The sequence below is a fragment of the Anolis carolinensis genome, chromosome 2, assembly GCF_035594765.1.
Source record: "Anolis carolinensis isolate JA03-04 chromosome 2, rAnoCar3.1.pri, whole genome shotgun sequence".
Classification (NCBI taxonomy): domain Eukaryota; kingdom Metazoa; phylum Chordata; class Lepidosauria; order Squamata; family Dactyloidae; genus Anolis; species Anolis carolinensis.
Genome location: NC_085842.1, coordinates 103,649,899 through 103,673,978, shown reverse-complemented (window position 1 = coordinate 103,673,978; position 24,080 = coordinate 103,649,899). Strand labels below are relative to the sequence as shown.

At 37.1% G+C, this 24,080-nt stretch overlaps 1 protein-coding gene across 2 annotated transcripts in view; it reads right to left on the bottom strand.

Annotated features, from left to right (window-relative positions):
- The window catches only part of trpc7 (transient receptor potential cation channel subfamily C member 7), a 172,041-nt gene that overhangs the window by 26,244 nt on the left and 121,717 nt on the right, over positions 1-24,080 (bottom strand). For both annotated transcript variants that reach the window (XM_062970336.1, XM_003223951.4), the window contains exons 6-7: positions 18,372-18,605; positions 7,522-7,786 (exon numbers count right to left, since the gene is read on the bottom strand). In XM_062970336.1, the coding sequence (XP_062826406.1) occupies positions 7,522-7,786; positions 18,372-18,605 (499 nt within the window). The remainder of the gene's footprint in view (positions 1-7,521; positions 7,787-18,371; positions 18,606-24,080) is intronic.

Sequence of the window (24,080 nt, the reverse complement as noted above, 5' to 3'; positions counted from 1 at the left end):
TTGAAATGTGCCGTGGCTATACCACTGAAAGAGTATGAAGGGAGAGAGATTTGAGTCATTGGCAGCCACTTCTCATTTTAACAGCAAGCTTCTATATGATTTCTGGTTCAGCAAAAGAAATTAATGCAAATGTAAATGAGTCCAGCTTCAATTTTTGGAAAGAGAGCAGTGCATAATTAATAACTGCCTTTTGAGAGCAGCTTTCGGAATTTGCCAGAAGAGCTCACTCCACATTCAAACATAATTCAAGTTTGGAGTAATAGCTGACAATAATTTCCCATCGCTTAAAATTCAAGAGCTCTTTTAACATATGAATCTTGCCATTACTGATCCATAAACAGTCTCTGCTTCCAATGTATAGAACGACCAAGGTGGTGGTTAGTGTTACTGTTTAGAATTACAGTCTGGCTCGATAAACTTTTGAATAGACAAACTAAGCAATAAAATAACATTCTCAGCAGGATTGTCAAAATTTTACCCTCTAAACATTGCTGTGTTGAATCCCTTGCCCATGCCACACCATGGGTTATGCTGGCTAGATATGGGGATAATTGAAAATCATTTTTTACTTTAGTTTATATCCTGCTCTCTGTCATAGGATCTCAACATGGCACATAAGTAAAATGTATGTAAATATATTTTTAAATTCAGATTTTAAAATAATAAAGCATATTAACAAAATAATATTACAACATTTTAATGTTGCAACAGTTTAAGAGATTAACAATTTCAGTTGTCCTCCTTCAACCCCCAGAAGGTTTGATACCAACTTATTTTCCAGTTTGACCTTTAACAATATTTGGAGGACTTCACATTATTCACATTCTGGATTTAGTGATGGTGACACTTTTAAATGTGGGGCCCTGTCCAGGAGCTATATGTCTATTTCCATTGACAGAAGTAGCCCCATTAGTTAAACCAAAAGTCTCTGGGCAATGTGTACCTTCAATATCTGTTTGAGAGATCTGAGAAACTCTCTAAAACAGATTTTTGAAATAATGTGGAAAAAGAATGAAGTCTGTTTGACGGTATCTGAGGGGTAATATCACAGCTCTCCCAGTTCTTTTGCCAGAACTGGTTCCGTCAATGGAAGGACAACACCGAATTCTGGCCCTTGATGCATGGAGTTTCTATGGAGAAGAAACAGGTAAAATCCCAACCGAATAGTCCTTGCCTGAGAAAATGTTGTGAAATTCATGAAATCATCATACACAAAGCAGGTGATTTAAATCACAGACAATGGGAAAACATTGAACTTAGCCTACAGCCAAATTTGAAATTGCTTATACTATTTTAATGAATGTAAGTAATAATAATACAAAATGGGGGAGTTACAGCATGCTGGCTGTCAGATAACTCGTGTCTGGCAGTAGCACTTCACAAAGAATATGAGTAATATAGATATCTTCTATCAGATTACTGAGACTCTTAGATAATAATGGACTGTATGCAGCTTCTTAAGAAGAATTCTTTATCTTACAATATTTGATTATGGAAATTTATATTTAAACAGTTTACTGGCTTTAAAGGAGGGTGGCAGCAGTAAGCCAGCTTGCTATCTATCTTCTGCAAAAGAGAGCTTGTGAGCTACTGATAGCTCTAAGAGGGTTGCAGTCTAGAAGAATTGAAAACAGTAACATCAGAATTTCAATGGAAATGTATGCAATGGCAACAAAACCTAAAGATAAGAATTTACCAACATTGCCCAGTAAATCAATAGAAAAAAAATTGACCAGCTGTTCTTGGCGTTTGAGTCCAAGCAGGCATCGCAAACTCATGTCAAAACATCGGTAAATACTTTAGTGGCGGAGATGGCTCAAATACAAACAAAAATGTGATAAATGTATAACTGTATGGTAGCAACAGAAACCAGAAGCAAGGAAGCTGAGAAAGAGTTACAAGCAGTTCGCCAGGATATAGTAGACATAAAAGCTGAGTTATTAAATCTTCAAAACAGGTCGAGAAGGAGGAACATCAGAATTAAAGGTTTACCTAATGACCTGTCTAATATTAATTTACTAAGCAAACTGATTGGGGAAAAATTTATGGCATCAAACTTCAGCCATTTCATATTGAAAGAGTTCATAGAGTTTACAGATTGCAAAAGAACAACTCTCAGCACGTTCTGGTTGTTTTTGTGAAGAAATCCCAGAGAGACTTGGTCTTAAAACAATTCAGACACACCAAAGATCTGCAATATGAAAGAAGAAAAGTCCAGGTATTTCCTAATTTGGCAAAAGAAACAATAAAACAAAGAACTCAAAGATTGACTGCAGCAGACATTAGATTTTTGTGGGGCTTTCCTGCAACTATAAAAATTTATAGAGATAGGACTTATAACTGCTAAGTCACCAGAACAAGGAAAAAGCTGTTGCTATAATTAGGCCTAGAATCTGAAGAGATTAGTGAAGATAATGAAGAAAGACTTCGGGGATAAATAAACGGACTCAAGAGACTTTAACAAATGGGTCTTACAGTTAAAAACCTGGAGCAATATATTTTAGGTTATTTTTCTCTTCTTTCAAGGGAAAAGGGATGCTTATTTTAGTTGATGTAAGTTCCAGGTGCAGAAGACTAGGGAGAAGTTTGGCAGCATGCCAGGCTGCCAAGGTTATATAAATACAGATAACTTTTGTCAAAGGATGAGGGCTAGGTAAAATATCAGGCTGAATAAAATAAAATAAAATAAAATAAAATGAATGAAAGTTAATGAGAAGGGTTGTAAATATGATAAGTACATTAGAGGTCAAATGAATTTATTTTGCATCAAATATTACTCTGATATATATAAGGGTAGAAGTATTGGGAAATAATTAAGTGTGGGCCAACTAATGTAGTTTCTCCCCCCGATTGTTAGGAACACATTGGTGTTCAAGCTGGCTGTGGCTACAGCTAAGGCAAAATCGAGAAATGCAAATGTATGTGGGGGTACAGTGTTCCCTCACTACTTTTCGGTTCACTTTTCGCAGACTCGCTGTTTCGCTGTTTTTCAATAAACTCTAAAAGACTATTATAAATCATAAAAAATTACAATTTACAGCCCAAGGAAGGGAGGAAGGAGAAGCCAAAGGGAGAGAAAGGTAGCCCAAGCGGCAGAAGGAGAAGGAAGCAATTTATCAACACACGATTGGTTGATAGAGACTTAAAATAGTGTATAACTACTAAAATAATGTGTGTGTGTGTGTGTGTGTGTGTGTGTGTGTGTGTGTGTGTGTGTGTGTATATATATATATATATATATATATATATATATATATATATATATAATCCATACTTCGTGGATCTTGACTTATTGCGGGTGGTCCTGGAACCTAACCCCAGTGATAAATGAGGGAACACTGTATAGAGGATGTAGGGCAAGTGGGCCAATGGAATAATTTTTTTGTGTCAATGGGGTGTATGTAAGGCCTGTAATGAGGAATTTACTTATTACTTTTTATTACTATTTTTGTTAATGAATAGATTTAAATACATTATCCTTAATATTAGGGGTAATAGGGGTCCATATTTATTCTTCTTATTTTCTATACACACAATTAATAGTTTCAGAGAGGCACACAGCGTGTGTATGTTAAATTTAAATTATTCCACAACACAAAATATCTGCTCTCAAGATCATGTCTTAAATTTAGGGCTTAAGGTTAAAATAGTAAGTGTCATAACCCAGCCACCTTTGGCTTCTGAACCTGATTCAGAAATGAACTTTGACCAGGATGAAGCTTATTCTGACTTTTTGCCTAGTCCGCAGAGCTCCTTCCAATTACAGCTCCCAGCTGTTGATAGCTCTGATGCTTCCTTAATTGGGAGAGATACTGAAAATATTACTCCCATGGCTGAACCAGATGTTCCGAGTTCCCCAGGGGATGTATCCTTTAACAGAGGGAGTTTCTGCATCACCAGAGATCAGAGAAACAAGGGCTCCGAAGGAGTCAACGTTTCGCATCTTGAGAGGATAATGGATAGAAGATTCCCTTGGGAACCTCTGGGGAGTTTGGCTTCCCTTTGCTGTGATCAGATCTAAGTTCCATAAAAGTGCCCTACACTGTGAACACTTTGCGGTGTCAACGTAGCGATTTCCTGAAAACAGTTCACCGACTCTAGATTCTACCAAGCCAAGTTTCCTGTTCCTGGCGACCAAGCCGAACCACGACTCCCGATTAGAACTGGAGTAAATCCACTTCCTTGCCTTGTTCCTGAATCAAGATTGGTTTTAGCTTCGTCTCGTTCTTGCCTTGATATCAAAGACTTTCTAGTGACTTTGGACCTTGTGATTCAGTCTTGCTTCCTTGTTGTTTTCCCCACTCAAGAACTTTTCAACAGTTTTGAGCGTGTTTCGGTTTCTGGACTTTGGACAATAATATTGGACATTTCTCTTCAACTCTTTGGGCTAATTCATACCTTTTTACAAAGGACCATTGTCCACTCATCCTTTCCACTTATTCATTCCTGAATTTATAATTGTTTTATTAAAGATATTATATGATTATTGGTTTCTGTTTGGTTTTCAGTGCTCGCGCTGCCTTGGGGTGCAACAGTAAGGTAGCAAACCTCATCATATGGGTCTAGACCGGGTCACCTAGGCTCCCATCAAATGATGTTGTGCTGGCTCCGTGGATGCAATGGGGTGGAGCTGACATGTTGCTGCTGCCCTAGAAACATGGGAGGCTTCCAGTGTTGCCCAATCTAGGGAGGGGGGGTCACATGCACCACGCACACTCTTTGTTTCCCCCATGTCATTGTCCTCCTGGCAATACAGGTGATGCAAGACATGGGATGTGGATTTTCCACGCATTATGGCAAAGTGGACCACAGTCTCCTTCTGCTGGCAGCCGTCTGATGAGGTGGGTACATGTGGTAATTTATGGAGGAGAATTTTCTGTTTGATAAGCCTGCTATTTCAAGGGTTGTCAAGCTGAAGTTCAGTTTATAAAGAGAAATAAGGGAAATCAGGAAGATGCCTTTAACATGTCCTGCCAAAGGCAAGATCAGAAAACAATACTCAAGTCAGTCTTCCAAAGTGTGGAAATTTTCTCATTGAAAATAAATTTAGAAGACAATGAATATTGATGGATTCTCTTTAATTCATTCTCTCTGTTTCTCCCTCTGGCAATTCATTTTCTTTTTGGCAAGTAAAATAGAAAACGGACAAGTCAGGGAGAGGCACAGAACAACACATCTCCTTTCTTACATACTAGAAGACTACTTGTATGTCTGGACCAGTCAGAAATGGGATAGATAGTGCAAGGCTCTGGATCTGTAATTTACCTCTTATTTAATCTGCATAAATAGTAGTTCAGTATCAATAACTCAAGGAGAACTGAGGAGAAAATAAGGCAACAAGTAGTAAAGAAATCACACAAGAAGAGAGAATTTGCTATCAGATAATAGATAACACTCCAACTGAAATTTTGAACCATGGTTCTAATTGGAACACTGGAACTACAGATTTGTGTAGTCAATAATAACACTCATCCAGAATATTTTGTTTCCCAACAATTTATATTTCCTTTCTCTTGCTACTAAAAACCACTTGGAATATAATTTTTCCCAATTTAAATTATTCTCAACATAATGGTTTCAACTACCATGTGTATTCCTTTCCTATTGTTCCTGATGGGTACCATACTTGTTTTATATTTTACATAGATTCAATTCACATCATGTCTTTCACATTTTATTGTAATTTAAATGTTCCATCTTCTATTTGGAAAATGGAATATATTACTATATTAATAATACATTTTTTTTAAAAAAAAATTCAGGCCAAATGATGCAGACAATTGTCTCCAGTCAGTTCTCTGCAATTGGGAAGGAAGAGAAAAAGATTGAATCACTGGAGTTGGCCAAATGAGCAGCCCTTCTTTTGGTCTCACCACATGTTTGCAGTATTGAGCAAATGAAGTATGAGCTTTTGCTAGGATTTGTAGCAGTACTTATATTTTAAAGCTTGTTGGTTTTCTTCTCTCTATTCCTTTCTTTGACTAACCCTCTATGTGTGCCATGACTCCAGAATGGCGCAAGAATGACTCTGTAACTTATAGAGGTCAGACATTGGAGATTTTCTTTTTACTTTGTACTCAGTTTCAGAGAGTATTTTTCTTCCCAGCAGAGAAATGCTCCTATTACTTTGAACTCAATCATGCAGATATCTACTCCCAAGGACCCAATGAGTTCAGTAGGACTTGCTTTTAATAGGATTGTAGCCTGAGACATTAAACAATACTGTTGGGATAGATGTCTTTCTTTATCAAAAACATGTATTTTCCAACTGTAAAAGTAAGTAAGTAAAAGTTTATTTGTATACTGCCCTCTCTCTCGAAAGGGATTCAGGGCGGTCTCCAATATAAAATCAGCATAAAACATTGTACAATAAAACACTGAAAACACTAAAAAACACTATAAAACTGTATCTAAGTTAAATTTACTTCATGTAGCTAGAAGTTTTACACATTATTCCCGTGTACTTATTCTAAGAACAACTCTGCTCTTAGGCTGAAGAGCTACAATTGCCTCAGGATAATCACATACATTTTATGTTATGGGGAAACGTCAATTTGACTTGATCTTTACAAGCATTGGGCAAAGGTGTTGGATATGAACACAGAGTTCATATACTAGATGTGAGAGAAATATATAATTCTGAGCAGGTCTGAAAATGGGATTTTGATTTTTAGAATATTATATCATAAGATGCTATATTTATTAATCATGTAACACACATTCATGTAAAATTAAAGAATTCTTTAATTTGAGGGATTTTTTCCCCTTTACATTTTCAAACACTCCAAATTTCAGTGTAAAAATTTCAGGCTTCCTGTATACTTTCCAATCATCCCAATTTTCCTGAAAATGCCACAGGGCAGACAACTGAATATTTGTGCAAATGAGATGTTCTATGATAGAGTCAGATGCAGGGAATTTTACAAAAGCATCTCCCATTAGTCATATGTAGTTCCAGAGCTTTTGAACAGGGACAGCTTAAGATATTTTACTCTTTCTACCTCCCCACCCCTCTTGAGTCAGGCTGCATAAAATTCAAAGGCTTCCAATTTGTGCATATGAGGCAGAAAATCCTGCAAACTATCAGCATCCCTGACAGTAAAGGAAATAAAAATAATTAAATAGCAAACATTTTTCTACTACTGGTGGCTTCCTCACTCTGTCCAATGGTAATGCTAGCCCTGGTTTTGCATACAGTCTTAATTTTTAAGTTTCCAAAGTTTCCAACTTGTGGTGATCCTAAATCTACTTTGAGGTTTTCTTGGCAAGATGTCTTCAAAGAATGACAGTGTGACTTGCCTAAGATCACCCAGTGAGTTTTCATGGTTGAGCGAAGATTCAAACCTTGGTATCCAGAAGCCTAGTTCAACATCTGCCAATGTGCTACATTGGCTAGGATAGAGGGAGACTTCGTATCTTGTACTGATATATTGTTCTATACAATCTCTATTTCTGCAGAACATAAGCTGCGGCAACTGGGAAGAAAGCACATTGACCCAAAGCAATTATGCAGATACTCACGTTGTAAATGCTGGGTTGTATTTTGCACCAAGGTAGTAGGAGTAAAGGTTGAACATTCCAATCATGAAAGCAAGAAACACCATAATAAAAATGACCATGAATTTGAAGATGTCTTTCACAGTCCGTCCCAAAGAAATTTGGAGGGGACCAAAGCTTTCGTTGGCTGGGAGAATGTATGCAATCCGGGAGAAGCTGAGTACCACCGCTATTGCATATAGTCCTTCTGATATGATCTGAGGATCTGAGGGAAGCCATCTGCTCCTGGCTGAAAAGAATCACAATGGGCAACAATTATTATTCATAAACGTGACAAGAATTAAGATTTGGGGAAGGGAGTTTTAAGTCATTCCAGGGGAACATTAGAACCCTAAGAACTAAAAAGATGTTGGTGATTCCATGCATATCTATTATCTAATTCAAAATGTAAACAACAATAAACTGAAAATCAAACTTTATATTTCAAAATGAAACAAAATGTAGCAATTTAATTTTGTGTGCTTTTACTTTGTTTATATTTGAAAATTTATCTCCTACTTTTTCCAATTGTGAAGAATTTTATTATGGGAGTTCATTTTTGTGGAACCTGGTTCAATTGCATCATTTGCAGTTTTGCAACACAATAAATCATTGCCGGATTTACCATTGTCCAAGGTAAACCCAGCAATATAAAACTTCTGTGGTGCCCCCTTTTGTGTATCATTACATAAAGCATGTTCTCCAATTTTCAGCTCCCGAATATAGTGATACTCTAAATACTAATTGATAATGTTTCAATACAATGAATAAAAACAAAGAGGAATGGGGACAGAATTACCTGATTCATCTTTCCAATCCATTTTCCTGTGAATTAATAATTAATACTTAATCTGGCCCTAGGTATTTTATGTAAGAAATCTATTAGTTTTCCAAATGTTTGTCCAGATCCAATTTTTGAATAACTTCCCAAAAATTTATCCAGTCTATTCTCTTGACAACTCTCCTCATAAATTAAAAGCAGGTGAAATTTCTTGCACTAAAAAAAATCCATTTTAATAATAGCTGCAAGCTGTTCGATGTTAATGCATTCAGAATTATATATTCTTAAAATTATTATTATAAATATTATATTATAACCCACAGTCAAAAGATTAATTGGTAATCTTCTAGGATAAGAAATGCATTACTATTGTAATGCTTGGTGTGAGCAAACTAAAGACAAAGGGAATGAGCCATGCACTGGAAATGTCAATCTAAGAAGAGACATGGTGGTATTAATAAGGAGGCATAATGTAGCAAAAGCACTCAAAGGCTACATCTCAAAGTCTGAATGAGTTTTATCTATAAATGACTGGAAAGTCTATCAAATTTATGCTCTACAGAGACAGGAGGAGAAATTCTGTGATGGTATCCAAGAAGAATTTGATCAGTCACAAAGCTAGAAAACACTAGTCAGAATGGGTCTTTGGAATGCAAAATACTATTGCCAATTTTTTTATCAGTTTACAACTGCCCAAAAACAATTAAAAAGGCTCAGCAGAAATGGGTGAAAATCAGTTTTAAATGTTTCTGAATATGGCATATGACCAAGAGAGAAGAAGATCACATATATTTCAAGAATGGACTGTATATAAACTTGTAAATATGTTGATGCTATTAAAACAACAACAACAAATTTAGAAACTAAGGTAAAGGTAAAGGTTTTCTCCTGACATTAAGTCCAGTCATGTCCGACTCTGGGGGTTGGTGCTCATCTTCATTTGTAAGCCGAAGAGACACCCCCAAGGTCATGTGGCCGGTATGACTGCATGGAGTGCTGTTACCTTCCCACCAGAGTGGTACCTATGGATCTACTCACATTTTCATGTTTTCTAACTGCTAGGTTGGCAGAAGCTGGGGCTAACAGCGGGTGCTCACTCCACCCCCAGATTCAAACCTGTGACCTTTCAGTCCACAAGTTCAGCAGCTCAGCACTTTAACACGCTGCGCCACCAGGGGCACAATATAGAAACTGTCAGCCCTTAATCACTGATAGACATGAATAGCTTCTACCCTAAGAAGGTCATCTTCTTCAGGATACCCTGGCATGGCATGTGCTCCTACTTAACATTTTGATAAGTGCTCTAAGCAGAAATAAATGGTTCCTAACCAAGAGAGATTTAATGCAGGTTGGAGGCTTGTTATTGGGTTGTCTGGCTATTCAGCAATTCCAGTCTGATTTGTTCAATCTCTTCCTAGAAAAGGAAAATCATGAACAATTTGGCCTCAGTGAGGTAATAGTTTTACAGTCAATATAGAGAATAGCCTGATCAGTTTCTTTCAGAGTTTCTTCTCAGTTGCTTCATAAGCAGTTCCGCTAGATATAAAGGCTCATCTGATTCTCATCACCTTTTTTGTTGCAGAGATGACAAGATGGCAAGTGCTCAAGATCAATTCCTCTCTTGTGTCTTCCATTCCTGGCCTTGTCTCATTTTACTAAATATCATGAGCCAACAGCAGAATTGATATCAAACTTGCACTGAAACTATGAAACATATTTAGGGATAGCTATGTTGGCCATTCAGGAAAATACAACAAAAATCTAAAATCCACAAAAGAGCAATACTTTTATTTCCTAATTGAAATGCACAACATCATGCACATATTTGAAATTCATAAACTTTTTCATCAGACAAAAGAAGTAAAAAAAACATACATGAGAATAAGGATGCCAATGGTAGAGTCACTGGACTACATTTGGTACCAGATGTTCTTTCTATTTTAGTTCAGTTGTTCTGGTGGGATCTCAATGCAGGCAAAGGAACAGTATGGTGTAGTGTTTGAAGCATTGGACTGTGACCGTGGAGGCAAGGGTTTGAATTCCTGCTGGGTTGTGGAAATCCACTGTGTGACCTTCACAAATTACAACCCCAGCTCCTTCAAAGTTGAGCCAGTCACTTCAAGGATACCATCCATCCATCTTGCTCTTGGTCGGCCCCTCTTCATTTTTCCTTTCATTTTCCCCATCATCATGATCTTCTCCAAGCTTTCCTGTCTTCTCATTATGTGGCCAAAGTACTTAATCTTTGCCTCTAATATCCTTCCCTCCAATGAGCAGCCGGGCATTATTTCCTGGAGTATGGACTGGTTGGATCTTCTTGTGGTCCAAGGTACTCTCAGAATTTTCCTCGAACACCACAGTTCAAAAGCATCTATCTTCCTTTGATCAGCCTTCCTTATGGTCCAGCTCTCGCATCCATAGGTTACTATGGGGAATACCATTGTTTTAACTATGCAGACCTTTGTTGCCAGTGTAATGTCTCTACTCTTCATGATTTTACCGAGTTTGCATCTGCAGTAATCTTCATGCCTAGAAATATTTATTTATTTATTTATTTCTCACATTTATATCCCGCCCTTCTCAACCGAAGGGACTCAGGGCGGCTTACAATAGTGGCAACAATTAGATGCCCATACAAATCAATATAAAAACAGAGCATAAAAAGTTAAAACTATTAAAATACATTATGAGTTACAAAATATACATTTAAAACATAAAATCAGATCCGTTCATTCTCATACTTTGTCCATAGTTCAGTCTGTCACTGCCTCCACGTTTTAGCCCTCTATTTGCCAGTTATCAATCAGTCTGGTTGCCATAATCTTGGTTTTCTTAATGTTTAACTGCAACCCAACTTTTGCACTTTCTTTTTTCACCTTGGTAATAACCAGTACTTTGTTTTAAATTGTTGTTTTATATACTACTGATTTTATTCTGTATTGTAATATGTGTTTATTTTATGCGTTGTTTTAGTCACTTTGTGCCATATGTAAGCTGCCCCAAGTCCCTTTGGGGAGATGGAGGCAGGCATAAAACAAAGTTGTTATTATTATTATTATTATTATTATTATTATTATTATTATTATTATTATTGTATGACACAGCAAACAAGATAGATATGCTGGATTTTGTTTCACAAAATCACAAGTCGAACACTTCCCAAGTGTCTAGGACTGTGTGATGTATTTTTGGATGATGCGTGCAGATCCCAGTAGGGTGGCCTTTTGCAGTTGACAGATCGTAATTTTGTCAATGTCTATTGTTTCCAAATGCCGGCTGAGATCTTTTGGCACGGCACTCAATGTGCCCATCACCACTATTATTATTATTATTATTATTATTATTATTATTATTATTATTATTATTATTTGCCTTGTGCTTGAAAACAAATTGGCAGTCAGTGGAGCTGCTGTAACGGGGGGGGGGGGGGGAGGTGTCCATTCCCTGCAGCCAGCCCCAGTTAGCAACCTGGCTGCACCTTCCCAACAGGCCTTATATCCCAGGATCTGATGCAAGGTTTTCTGTTTATCCCTTGTTATCTTGCAGTGCAAACTCATATAACCCAGATTAAAGCAGAAAACCTGGGATCAGATCCTGGCTCTGTGCCAAAAGGGAATCATTGGTCTTTTTCTACTAATGGGTGCAATAAAGACATCATACCTCAGTAGAAAGATAAAATACTCATGTCTATTTTGCCCTCTGGGAAATAACAGCCATACATACTGTATACTCTGGAGTGTATATCTGGTATATGTTTATGATTTCTTAGGTAATCCATAGAGCACAGACTTGTGGGAAAGTATTCACTTAGAGCTGCTGGACTGCAAATCCTATCACCCTAGTCATCATAACCAGGATTCATGAAAGATATGAGTTACAGTCTAGCAGCATAATTAAATTCAGTTTGCATGGTGCAATAAGAGAATGAGTGGAAGAGCCAGTCATTGTAGTGGTTTCTACACTTATGAAAATTTTCCAAGTAGAAATGTGTTTGGGATGTTTTGAGAATTTTTGCCAATGTATTTCTACACTATTATGTTATGGAAGTCCTATAATTCTCCAGAGCAAGATTTCCTGGTGGCATAAAAAGCATGGGGAAAGTAGGAAACTTGATGAAAATCCCATCTTATCTTGTTCCATCATACAAAATGTTACAAGAGATTAGAACTCTTCTATAGAAAAATGAGGCTTTTTTCTTATGGAAAATCAATTCTACACACACACACATTTTTAAACCAACTTACATGGTTCTATGGCTGCATTTGTGTGCATAGCTCCCAGTTTTATTGAAAAAGAAACAGCATAATAATTTGCAATTAAAAAAGCTATTTGGTATGTTATTTTTTTTTTTACAAACCACTGCTAAATTAGAATGGATCTATTCATCTACAATTTGCTCTGATGGAAAAGTGTATGCACAAAACATGATTTGGTGACTAAATCTATATGGCACACACAGCCTATGAATACATTGTTCACAAACAGGAATAGACATCAAGAGGCATGGAAGATTATTTAGGAGAATAAGTATGGATTTAATATGTCTCGGCAGCAGTGCATTAACTAACATTATTGATTTAATGTGTTCAACTTGGTAAGAATTATTGCTTGGTCAAAAGTTCAGAAAATCTCAAATGTCTTTTGGCTGAATAAAAGGAATAGGCGTGAGCTGAAAGGGCAAAAGAGGAATGTGAAACAGTTCACTCTCTTTTCTTTTCTTTTTGTATGGTTGCCTGTGTTTCCCGTTGGTAACAACAATACCAAAGTTGTGGTTTGCGTTGAAACTGCTTTATGGTACAGGGAACAATGGTGGTTGCCAATGGGGCCTTTTCCACTCTCCAGTTTCTTCCTGAACATTATGCCAAGATGTAACATCATTTGTGAGATGTTATGGCAGGATGCCTGGGTAGACAGGTGGTGAACAGACCACTGAAGTGAGCCCCACGATCAGCATTAGGTTTGCTTCCGAGGGTTCAAATGAACTTCTTTTTATAACAATCTTCTCATATGATTTCCTTGGCAAGATTTATTTAGAGAAGGTTTGTCATTGCCTTCCTTTCAAGCTGAGAGTGTGTGACTTATCCAAGGTCAGGCTGAGCAGAGAGTCAAACCCTGGTCTGCAAGAGACTAGGCTAATGCTCCAACCACTGTATCATGGTTCTCTGAGTCTATGTCTAATGTCCCTTAAATCTCTTTCCATAAGCAGTACTAAAAATGTCCCAAAGTTGCTCTGTTCCATAACCTGTCTCACTGTGAGACTGTCCTTTGATGCTCTTTCATAATACCGGCCTGGAGCCAACTCCTTCTTTCATTAAGCCTTCTTCAAATGCACCCCTTTTTTGTAGACATGGACTTTGTTGGGTTTAAAACTGTTTTAGTCCCACTAGCGTAAATCCATTGAATAGAATCCATGCATTTGATTTATATCCTTTCTTTCACCACAATTGGGACTCAATGCAGGATGCAAAAGATAAAACAATATTAAACAAACAATTTGGTTTTAAATGTGTTGTTGAAGGCTTTCATGGTCAGAATCACTGGGTTGTTGTGAGTTTTCCAGGCTGTATGGGCATGTTCCAGAAGCATTCTCTCCTGAGGTTTCACCCACATCTATGGCAGGCATCCTCAGAATTTATGAGGTATATTGGAAACTAAGCAAGTGAGGTTTATATATCTGTGGAAGAAATAACTATTGTCTGTTGGAGGCAAGTATGAGTGTTGTGATTAATCACCTTGCTTAGCATTTAATGGCCTTGCAGCCCAAGGCCTGGCTAATTCCTGCTTGGGGAAATCCTTTGTTGGGAGGTGTTAGCTATTTTATTTATTTATTTGTTTACAGCATTTATACCCCACCCTTCTCATTTGAGGGGACTCAGGGCAGCTCACAAAATTGGCAAAATTTAATGCCCAAAACCATAATTATAAAAAACATTACAAGCCCTGATTGTTTCTGGAACATGGCCATACAGCCCGAAAAAATCACAACAACTTGGTTTTAAATGTTTTAAAATAAGAATACATATTACATATTAAAAGAGCACACACCCATTACACATTCGTCTATGCCAGTGGTTCTCAACCTGTGAGTCCCCAGATGTTTTGGCCTCCAACTCTCAGAAATCCTAACAGCTGGTAAACTGGCTGGGATTTCTGGGAGTTATAGGCCATAACACCTGGGGACCCCAGGTTGAAAACCACTGGTCTATGCCAACAAGAATTAAAGGCTAAAAAGGTTTCTTCAAATAGAAAGGGTTTTGCCTGATGGAATAAAGAGAGCAGAGATGGGCCCATCAACATTTCTTTGGAAGTGAGTTTTGGAGCCTAGGAGAAGCCAGCAATTTCTTTCCTGATTTTAAATGCCTGATTATTTTAGTTAAAGCATCTGAATGACCATGTGTCCATTGGAGTATGATGGGCATTTGACTACTTGCATTTATTCCTTGTACCACTTTTTCACCTACCTCTTGCTATACAGCTTCTGTATCCTTTCTTCCCCTCCTCTCCTTTGCTTCATTCTCTTCTCTGATCCCTCTGCTTAATGTTAAATTGCAATGTAATGCTTTTTCTTGTGCCATTCCCACAATGGCCATACAGTAGCATTAATGATCTATATTGCATCAGAAACCCATTTGAAAACCTATGGAAGTTCAGGTTTCTTATGGCTTAGCAACTCTCCTGAGTCAACCTCTTTATTCCACCAGAATAATACTATCACAGACTCATACATAAAGGACCACAAAAGTGATATAATCATGACCCATACACATCAGTGTATCAGGCAGGGTCAAAGGAAGATGCCTTATTCACACAGAATGGACCAGAACGATATAATGGGAAGTCAGCAACTGATACTGCAAGAATGCAAACGAAACCATCACACATGACTATATTTCTTTTTTATAAGAAAGTGCTGTTCAATATTTTAGTACCATACTTCCATCCTTAAACAAAAACCAATCCCATGAATTTGATTTAAGTTACTGTTCCCAAACCACCTCTGAACAAATTCTGTGATAGTTTCACTTTAAGGTTGTCATAAATCAGACATGACTTGAAAACACACATACTACATTATTGAATAGTTCTTCTGATTACAAAGTAGCCCATAAGAGGGAGCTCCTTAACCTACAATATTTAAATACCATCAGTTTCTTTTTAAAAAGACTAGTGAAAACATAACTTCTATGCACATCCTACAGCATAAAGGCTTTACTATGCGTGTTTTTGAAGTTTAGCATTTATTCTTTCCTCGAAAAAATGTAAATTATTTACAAGTGTCTGGATATGATAACTGAAGTCAGTCTTGTTCTAAATTACATAAATTGCCACCTTGGAACATATCCAGTTATTATGATTTCTATGCTTTCCTGATCGTTCTCTATATTTTTGTAGGAAACTGTAACAATGTAATCCTGAATGTGCCCAGTTCAAAATTAGTTTTGTATGGAAGGTTAAAACTAACTGCAATTGTCTGGGGTACATCCCCACTCTAGAATTAATACAGTTTGACACTACTTTAACTGCCCTAGCTCAATACTATGACATCCTAGGAATTACTAATTTACAAGGGTTTTAGCCTTCTCTTCCAAACAGTGCTGGTGCCTCACCAAGCTACAACTCCTTGGATTCCGTAGCATTGAGCCATGGCAGTTAAAGCATTGCCAAACTGCATTAATTCTGCAGTGTAGATGCACTCATAAGACAAGTCCTTGCTGTCTTTGGGTGCATTTACATTATAGAATTCATGCAGTTTGACACCACTTTAGTTGCCACTTTAGTTCAATACAATTGAATCATGACAGCTGTCATTTTACAAGGTCTTTAGTCTTCTCTACCAGAGTGCTGGTGTCTTACAAAACTACAACTCCTAGGATTCCATAACATTGATTCATAGCAGCTAAAGTGGCAGTTAATTCTTCACTGTGGATAAACACCTTAAAGCCTGAGCAGAAAATTATTAATAAAGCATCCAGATGGTTTTAATTCTATCATGATGAGCAATAATAAATGTTATTAATGCAAATTTAATATACCTAATTAAAATATGAATTGATACCTCAAGGTCTGGAGGGAGGACAGTTAATTTTAAAACAGGGGGGTATCAAAAGAATATTAACTGGTAACCAGTTTTTTGCTTTGACATGCAGAAACCAAATAAGCATATATAAAACAAATTTTAATGAGGTTTTCTTCTGCTCCCAACTGTTTAACTTGGGCTTCTTTCTCTACCCCAACATGACTGCTTTCTCAAATATTTCAAACAGATCTCAAAGAATTCAACAGAACCACGTGACACAAATGTATGCGGACAGCACCCAAAGTTATTGCTGCTTTCCACCTAATACCAAGGATGCCATTCTGCCCACAAACAAGTGTCTGTCATCAGTGATGGACTGAATAAGGGCTAATAAGTTGAAACTAAATCTGGCTGTTGTAAATTAATGTGGATGTTTGTTTAGATTTTATGTTATTATATAATTTTGTTTGACTACATGTAGTTTAATTTATTGATTTTTATGTTTAATTTACTGATGTTAGGCTTTAATTTGATGTTCGTTTTTTTTAATTAATATATTTTTATTGAAGTTTTACCTTATAAGATAAATTAACATCGAAAGAGTGAGAACATTTGATTGTATAGAAAGTGGGAAAACTGAGATTTAAAAAGGATCAAAAAGGGAGAGAGAGAAAACCAAAAAACAAAAACAAAGCTAAAATGTCCATATTTATATAAAAAAGAAAAAAAATCTGAACAAATGGTGATATAAAAATGCAAAGTACTTGGCAAAGAAATACACCAAAAAGCAAAAAAGCAAAAAGCTCACTGTTTCACAACCTGTTCACAAGCCACCAGCAATTGTGAACTGTAGTTCTTTTTTTCTTCTTCATCATGACCTTTTTTTTTAACTGAAGGAAGTTACACGAGTGGTGAAAATTAAAATTTATAATAGTCATTAAAATTTATAATAGTCAGATGTTAGTTTTTAATGTTATTTTCATATGAGGGGTTTCTCTGGTATTTTATGTCAGTATTTGTTAGTTTTACAGAGGCATTGAATGTTTGTCATTATATGTTGGAATCTGCTCTGAGTACCCTCGGGGAGATAGGGCAGAATACAAATAAATTATTATTATTAATTATTATTATTATCTAGTTGTAATATTTCTGTTCCCATGCATAGACATTGTTTTAACATTCCTTTCCCTTGAAGACCTACTTCCAACTGCCTTTTCTCAATATATTCTGTGGGGGAAAAGCACTTCCCCATCTCAGCTGTATCTTCTTACCTTCGAAACACCATGGCCATTGCTTTGTATCACAGAGATATTGTTGGGTTCCAAAATGCAAACTGACCACTGATTGTTTAGACCTGGTTTCATTTCTTTTCACTGGAGGAATATTTCTGTACAAACTTGTACTAGAAAGTCACTCATAAAATTGAAATGGCTGAGATGAGTTGGAATTTTGCAAAATCTGATTTGATTATAGCCGGAGGGAGTAGAAATGACCCTATGATGGCAATCTAAGCAACAACATAAATAATCTATCTATCATCTATCTAATGTAGTTACCCACTTTGCTACCAAGAGCTGACTGTCAGTCTTAGTGTAAGCTAAATGATTATTTAATTGACCTTTTAATATTGCAAGAGGATCTTACCCTAACATTGATTCATATGCTGTGACTGCTTTTAAGAAAAGTGCATAATATCAGGTGGAGAATACATTTTCTTTTGTTCTCATTTTGGGAAAATAAAACAGACCCTTCATCTGTAGGATGTCTTATCTAAATTGAACCTTAACAACACATAGGAGAGTAGACTCTTGTTCTTTGTATTGCTTAGGTTGTTCTGTCACTCCACCCAACTGAACTGTGTTTGATCTCTGTACAAATCCAGAATGTCATTGCAGAACACATTTCTGGTCTATGAGCTCATTCACCAGACTGCCCAGATTGGATGCATTGGAGAGGAAAACTCTGCAAACTGCTCTGAATTTCAGAAGGAACTTAGGCTGAAAAAGAAAACCCCTTTCAGTCATTATGTGGCCTTACCATATGTAAAGTAGGCAACCTGAGGAGGAAGGGTGACATTATTGAGGTCCTCATCCTGAACATATAGATCCACATAATGTTGTGCTTCTGATGCTTTGAGGAATGCCATAAATCTGGCAGTGAAGGAAGCCACGAAGATTGAGAGCATCCCAAAATCCAACAAGTTCCAAAGATGCATGACATATTCTCGGGGGCCTTCTTCCCAAATTTCTTTGCATTCTGACCATATCATTCCTACAAAGGAACACAAACTTTTTTAGTGTTATAAAACAAATTGTTGCAATTTTTCAGTCATGTTTTCCAGTCAAATAGTGCACTCAACTTTTTCTAGCATTTAGTGTCCCTTTCTTGCCACATTGGCACATACAACATTCCTCACTAGAGCTTGACCAAATTACTTGTATGGATTAAAATCCTCAGAATTTTCCACCAGCCCAACACACCATGGGAGATATTATACTTTCTAAGCTCATATATCTTCATGGTCAGCCTAAATGTGAAACGCAAAATTATACAAGTTGAACACTCCTAGTCCATATTCTCCAATCTGGTACTTTGAAATCCAAAATTAGCCATTTGGGTGGCTGAGATATTGATCCATTTACTTTGTGATGGTTCAGTGCACACAGATTTTGCTTCATGCACAAAAGTATTAAATATTATGCATAAAATTATCTTCTGAATTTTGTGTTTGGAGTTGGAAACCATCTCCAAATAACTTATTATGTATATGTAAACACAGGCAGTCCCCAAGTTACGAATAGGTTTGTTTTTAAGTTGAATTTGTATGTGGGCTGTGCAAAACTATCATTAATCCTCATAAGTCGTTAGTAATTCATTAGATTCGTTCACATGAATTTTTTTTAAGAAACATGCAAGAAAGGGGGAGAAAAAAAATTAAGAATCAAAACACTCACCAATATTTTTTGTTAAGATTCTGTAACATCTGGAAGCCTCCCAAGTCAGTTTAATTTTCAGTATAAGCATTAAACAACTTTGACACATCCAAAGAGGCCACTGCAGGTGTTTAAATTAAGACCAAGGCTGCTTGCTGGTCACCATAAGGAAAGGCAGTTGGGGCAGGACTAGCTGAGCTGGGCAGGAGACTGAGAACACAGCATTCTGGGAAATATGGTTTGGGCAGGTGAGGCCCCTTGTGGCAGAGAATTCAAAAGTCCCTGCCGTAAACTACATTTCCCAGAATGCAGTGTTCAGCATCAGAAAGTGCCAATGAGGGCTGCAGCAGCCAGCCATTTAGAATCAGTCTAATAAGAATAAATAAAATTATTGAATTTGCAAAGAGGACTAAAGTAAGTAAGTAATACAGTAGAGTCTCACTTATCCAACACTCGCTTATCCAACGTTCTGGATTATCCAACGCATTTTTGTAGTCAATGTTTTCAATACATCATGATATTTTGGTGCTAAATTCGTAAATACAGTAATTACTACATATCATTACTGCTTATTGTAATACTTTTTCTGTTAAATTTGTTAAACATGATGTTTTGGTGCTTAATTTGTAAAATCATAACCTAATTTGAAGTTTAATAGGCTTTTCCTTAATCCCTCCTTATTATCCAACATATTTACTTATCCAACAGTCTGCCAACCCATTTATGTTGGATAAGTGAGACTCTACTGTAGTATGAATCTATGCTATGTTGAAGTTTTGTGGTTAATCATGTGTCAAAAATTGTGACGGCATTGAATGTTTGCCTTGTATGTTTTCTGTGATCCGCTCTGAGTTCGCTCAGGGAGAGAGCGTGGAATATAAATAATAATAATAATAATAATAATAATAATAATAATAATAATAATATAAAATATAGACACTTTTAGGTAGACATTCAAGGCGATTGCTGCTGTAGTCTTTTGGGGATAAATGTTTTGGTCTAAAAATTTTAAAATCCCCCAAAATTAGTAGATTTGTGAATATTTCTGAAACGTGAGGGGAGTGATGCCCTGGTTATCTTGTGCATTGTATATACAATTCAAGTAGATAGCTTTTGTAGTTTTATTTTAAAAAATACTGTTTGTAAAAAAAATCAAAAATTCTCCAAAATTAGTGGATGGGGTGTAACGATCTGAAACTAACAGTGGAAAATGCGAGGTACAATTACAGCAAGTGTCATCATGACAGCTATAGAAATGAGCCCCTGAAATTTCCCCACTTGCTCAATTACTTAACAAGAAAGTAATGAAAAAATTGTTACTTCATTATAGTTACAAATATTTTAGGGCCATAATTTCGGAAACATCCTCAAAAATTATTCACCACTCTCCACAATTTTGTAATGAGTATTGGAACATTTTTTTCATTGATTGCATAGGCTATCTATGTTTGGATAGAATAGGGAAGGGTTAACAGCCATGTGGTGTTTATTTTGCTGTATGTGCCCTTGTTCAGAAGATTTCACTTCACTTTCTGTCACTGTGACAATTAGATTTTGAAAAATGTGGCTTGTTGTGGAAACAAGGATTGGGGATAAAGCTCCAGTTAAGACATCTTTTTTCCATGTAACTCTCTCATGAGTGAATTTTTGTCCGGGGGGGGGGGGGGGGGGTAGATGTCTCTCACTTCCTGTCGTCTCACTCCCATTCTTAAATATAAGTCATTTTTATGTTTGTAACTCGGGGACAACCTGTATTCCAAAATCCAATAAAATAAAATAAAATGAGAAAAACAGAACATTTCTGGTCTCATTTTGTATAGGGGGTGCTCAACCAGTGTTAGGCAGAGCAGTCTATACTTCATTGTAGCATCCAGTGTGCCAAGATTAACAAATTTTCAGGATAATCAAGAAATAATACTATATTTATTTACTGCATAGGATTTTCAAGTCTTCAAAGTGCTTCATGTGCATTATCTGTTTGCCATATGTAACTCAGCCCAGTACGGTAAATTACTTTTACAAGCTCCAATGTTGTTGATAGATCAGCTGAGGCTCCTTCATCATAGCTGACTAACATCCCACATTTTTTGCTTTGACCTGGAATATATGGCAGTGTGGACTCAGATAACCCAGTTCAAAGCAAATATTGTGGGATTTTCCACCTTGATATTCTGGATAATATGGCTGTGTGGAAGGGTCCTGAAACAGAGCCTTACATCTGTGAGTCCATCTAATGACTTCATAGTAAGAATGAGATTCTTAACTTGAAACTTTCTGATTTGTACTTCATTATAGTACTTGCCAGAATAAGGTTAACAGCAGATATTGAGTGTCATTGCAGGGCAGAAAATTTGTAATTAATTGTTTTGTTAATACTGTCAGGTGTGATTATATGCCTCGTGTGCCAAAATAACATGACTGCACCTTGGTTTGAGTGGGTGAAGCTGAATAATCAGATACAATTACTGCTGTTCTGCCTCAGATAGCAACATATTTTTTTAAGTTTACTCACTAGCACTATGTGTGTATGCCTTCAAATCTTCTGTTGACTTATGACACCCACATAAATTTCCTAGGATTTTCTTAGACAAGGAATATTCAGAGGTGGTTTTTCCAGTTCCTTCCACTGAAATATAGCCTGTAGCACATGGTATTTGTTGGCAGACTCCCATTCAAATGCTAACCAAGGTTGACCTTGCCCAGCTTCCAAGATCAAACACAATGTGGTGCCTTTAGGGTATTTAGGTCCTACTAGCACCATTGTTGTTGTTATATCCATGCAAAAGGCCCCAGAAAGGAAATTTAGCATATCATCATCATCATCATTTATAGCCTTTCTTTTTCCTAGCTCAGGAGTCAAAACAATTTATAAAAAACTAGCTGTGCCTGGCCACGCGTTGCTGTGGCGTCTGGTGGTGTTGGTGAGAACTTGTTGAAGTAGTGGTGGTATTGAATGTCTGTTGTATGGTTGTCTTTATGTTGAGTATGCATTTGGTTGTTTGTGTACTGTGAAAGTGGTGAGGGTAGAGGGGGTCTATGTCCCTGTGTAGTATTGTATAGTATTTATATGTTGTCCATGTGTTGTGAATGCTTGGATTGTGTCCTGCTGCATAGTAGAAAGGGTTGGGCTGGATGGCCCTTATGGGTCTCTCCAAACTCTTGGATTCTATGCTTCTATTATCATCATCATCATCATCATCATCATCATCATGTAGAGGCTGGATGGCCATCTGTCAGGAGTGCTTGGATTGTGTCCTCCTGCATGGTAGAAGGAAGTTGATCTGGATGATCCTTAGGGGTCACTCCAAACCTTAGGATTGTATGATGATGTTGTTATTATTATTATTAGTATTAGCATTGAGAGGCTGGGTGGCCTTCTGTTGGGAATGCTTGGATTGTGTCCTGCATGGCAGAATTGGGTTGGACTGGATGGCCTTTAGGGGTGTCTCCTAACTGTCTGATTCTATGATTCGATTTGCATTATTACTGTGCAGTTATTGGATGGCCATGTGGTTGGATTGTGTCCTCTTGCATGATATAAGGAAGTTGAACTGGATGATCCTTAGGGGTATCTGCTAACCTTAGGATTGTATTATATTCTTCTTCTTTTTATTCTTATTATTATTGAGAGGCTGGCTGGCCATCTGTTGGGAATGCTTGGATTGTATCGTCCAATGGCAGAGTTGGGTTGGACTGGATGGGCTTTAGGGGTCTCTCCTAACTGTCTGATTCTATGATTCGATTTGTATTATTACTGTGCAGATCTTGGATGGCCATTTGTCAGGAGTGCTTGGTTTGTGTCGTCGTGCATGGTAGAAGGAAGTTGAACTGGATGATCCTTAGGGGTGTCTCCTAACCTTATGATTGTATGATCATCATCATCTTCTTCTTCTTCTTCTTCTTCTTATTATTATTATTATTATTATTGAGAGGCTGGGTGGCCATCTGTTGGGCGTGCTTGGATTGTGTCCTCCATGGCAGAATTGGGTTGGACTAGAATCTCACTTATCCAACATTCGCTTATCCAGTGTACTGGATTATCCAACGCAGTCTGCCTTTTAGTAGTCAATGTTTTTGTAGTCAATGTTTTAAATTCATTGTGATATTTTGGTGCTAAATTTGTAAATACAGTAATTACAACATAGCATTACTGAGCATTGAACTACTTTTTCCTGTCAAATTTGTTGTATAATGTGATGTTTGGTGCTTAATTTGTATAATCATTCCCTAATTTGATGTTAATCGGCTTTTCCTGAATCCCTTCTTATTATCCAACATATTCACTTATCCAACATTCTGCCGGCCTGTTTATGTTGGATAAGTGAGACTCTACTGTATATTTATAATCTTATATTATCTGCTTAGAACTGGATTATATGAGGCCCCTTCTACACAGCTGTATAAAATGCACACTGAAGTGAATTATCTGGCAGTGTGGACTCAAGATAATCCAGTTCAAAGCAGATAATATAAGATTTAAAAAGGTAAAGGTTTCCCCTGACGTTAAGTCCAGTCATGTCTGACTCTGGAGATTGGTGCTCATCTCCATTTCTAAGCCAAAGAGCTGGCATTGTCCGTAGACACCTCCAAGGTCATGTGGCCAGCATGACTGCATGGAGCGCCGTTACCTTCCCGCCGGACCGGTACCTACTGATCTACTCACATTGGCATGTTTTCGAACTGCTAGGTTGGCAGGAGCTGGAGCTAACAGCGGCCATTCCCGCCGTTTGAACCTGGGACCTTTCGGTCTCCAGCTCAGTGCTTTAACGCACTTCGCCACCGGGGCTCAATATAAGATTATAAATGGGTAATA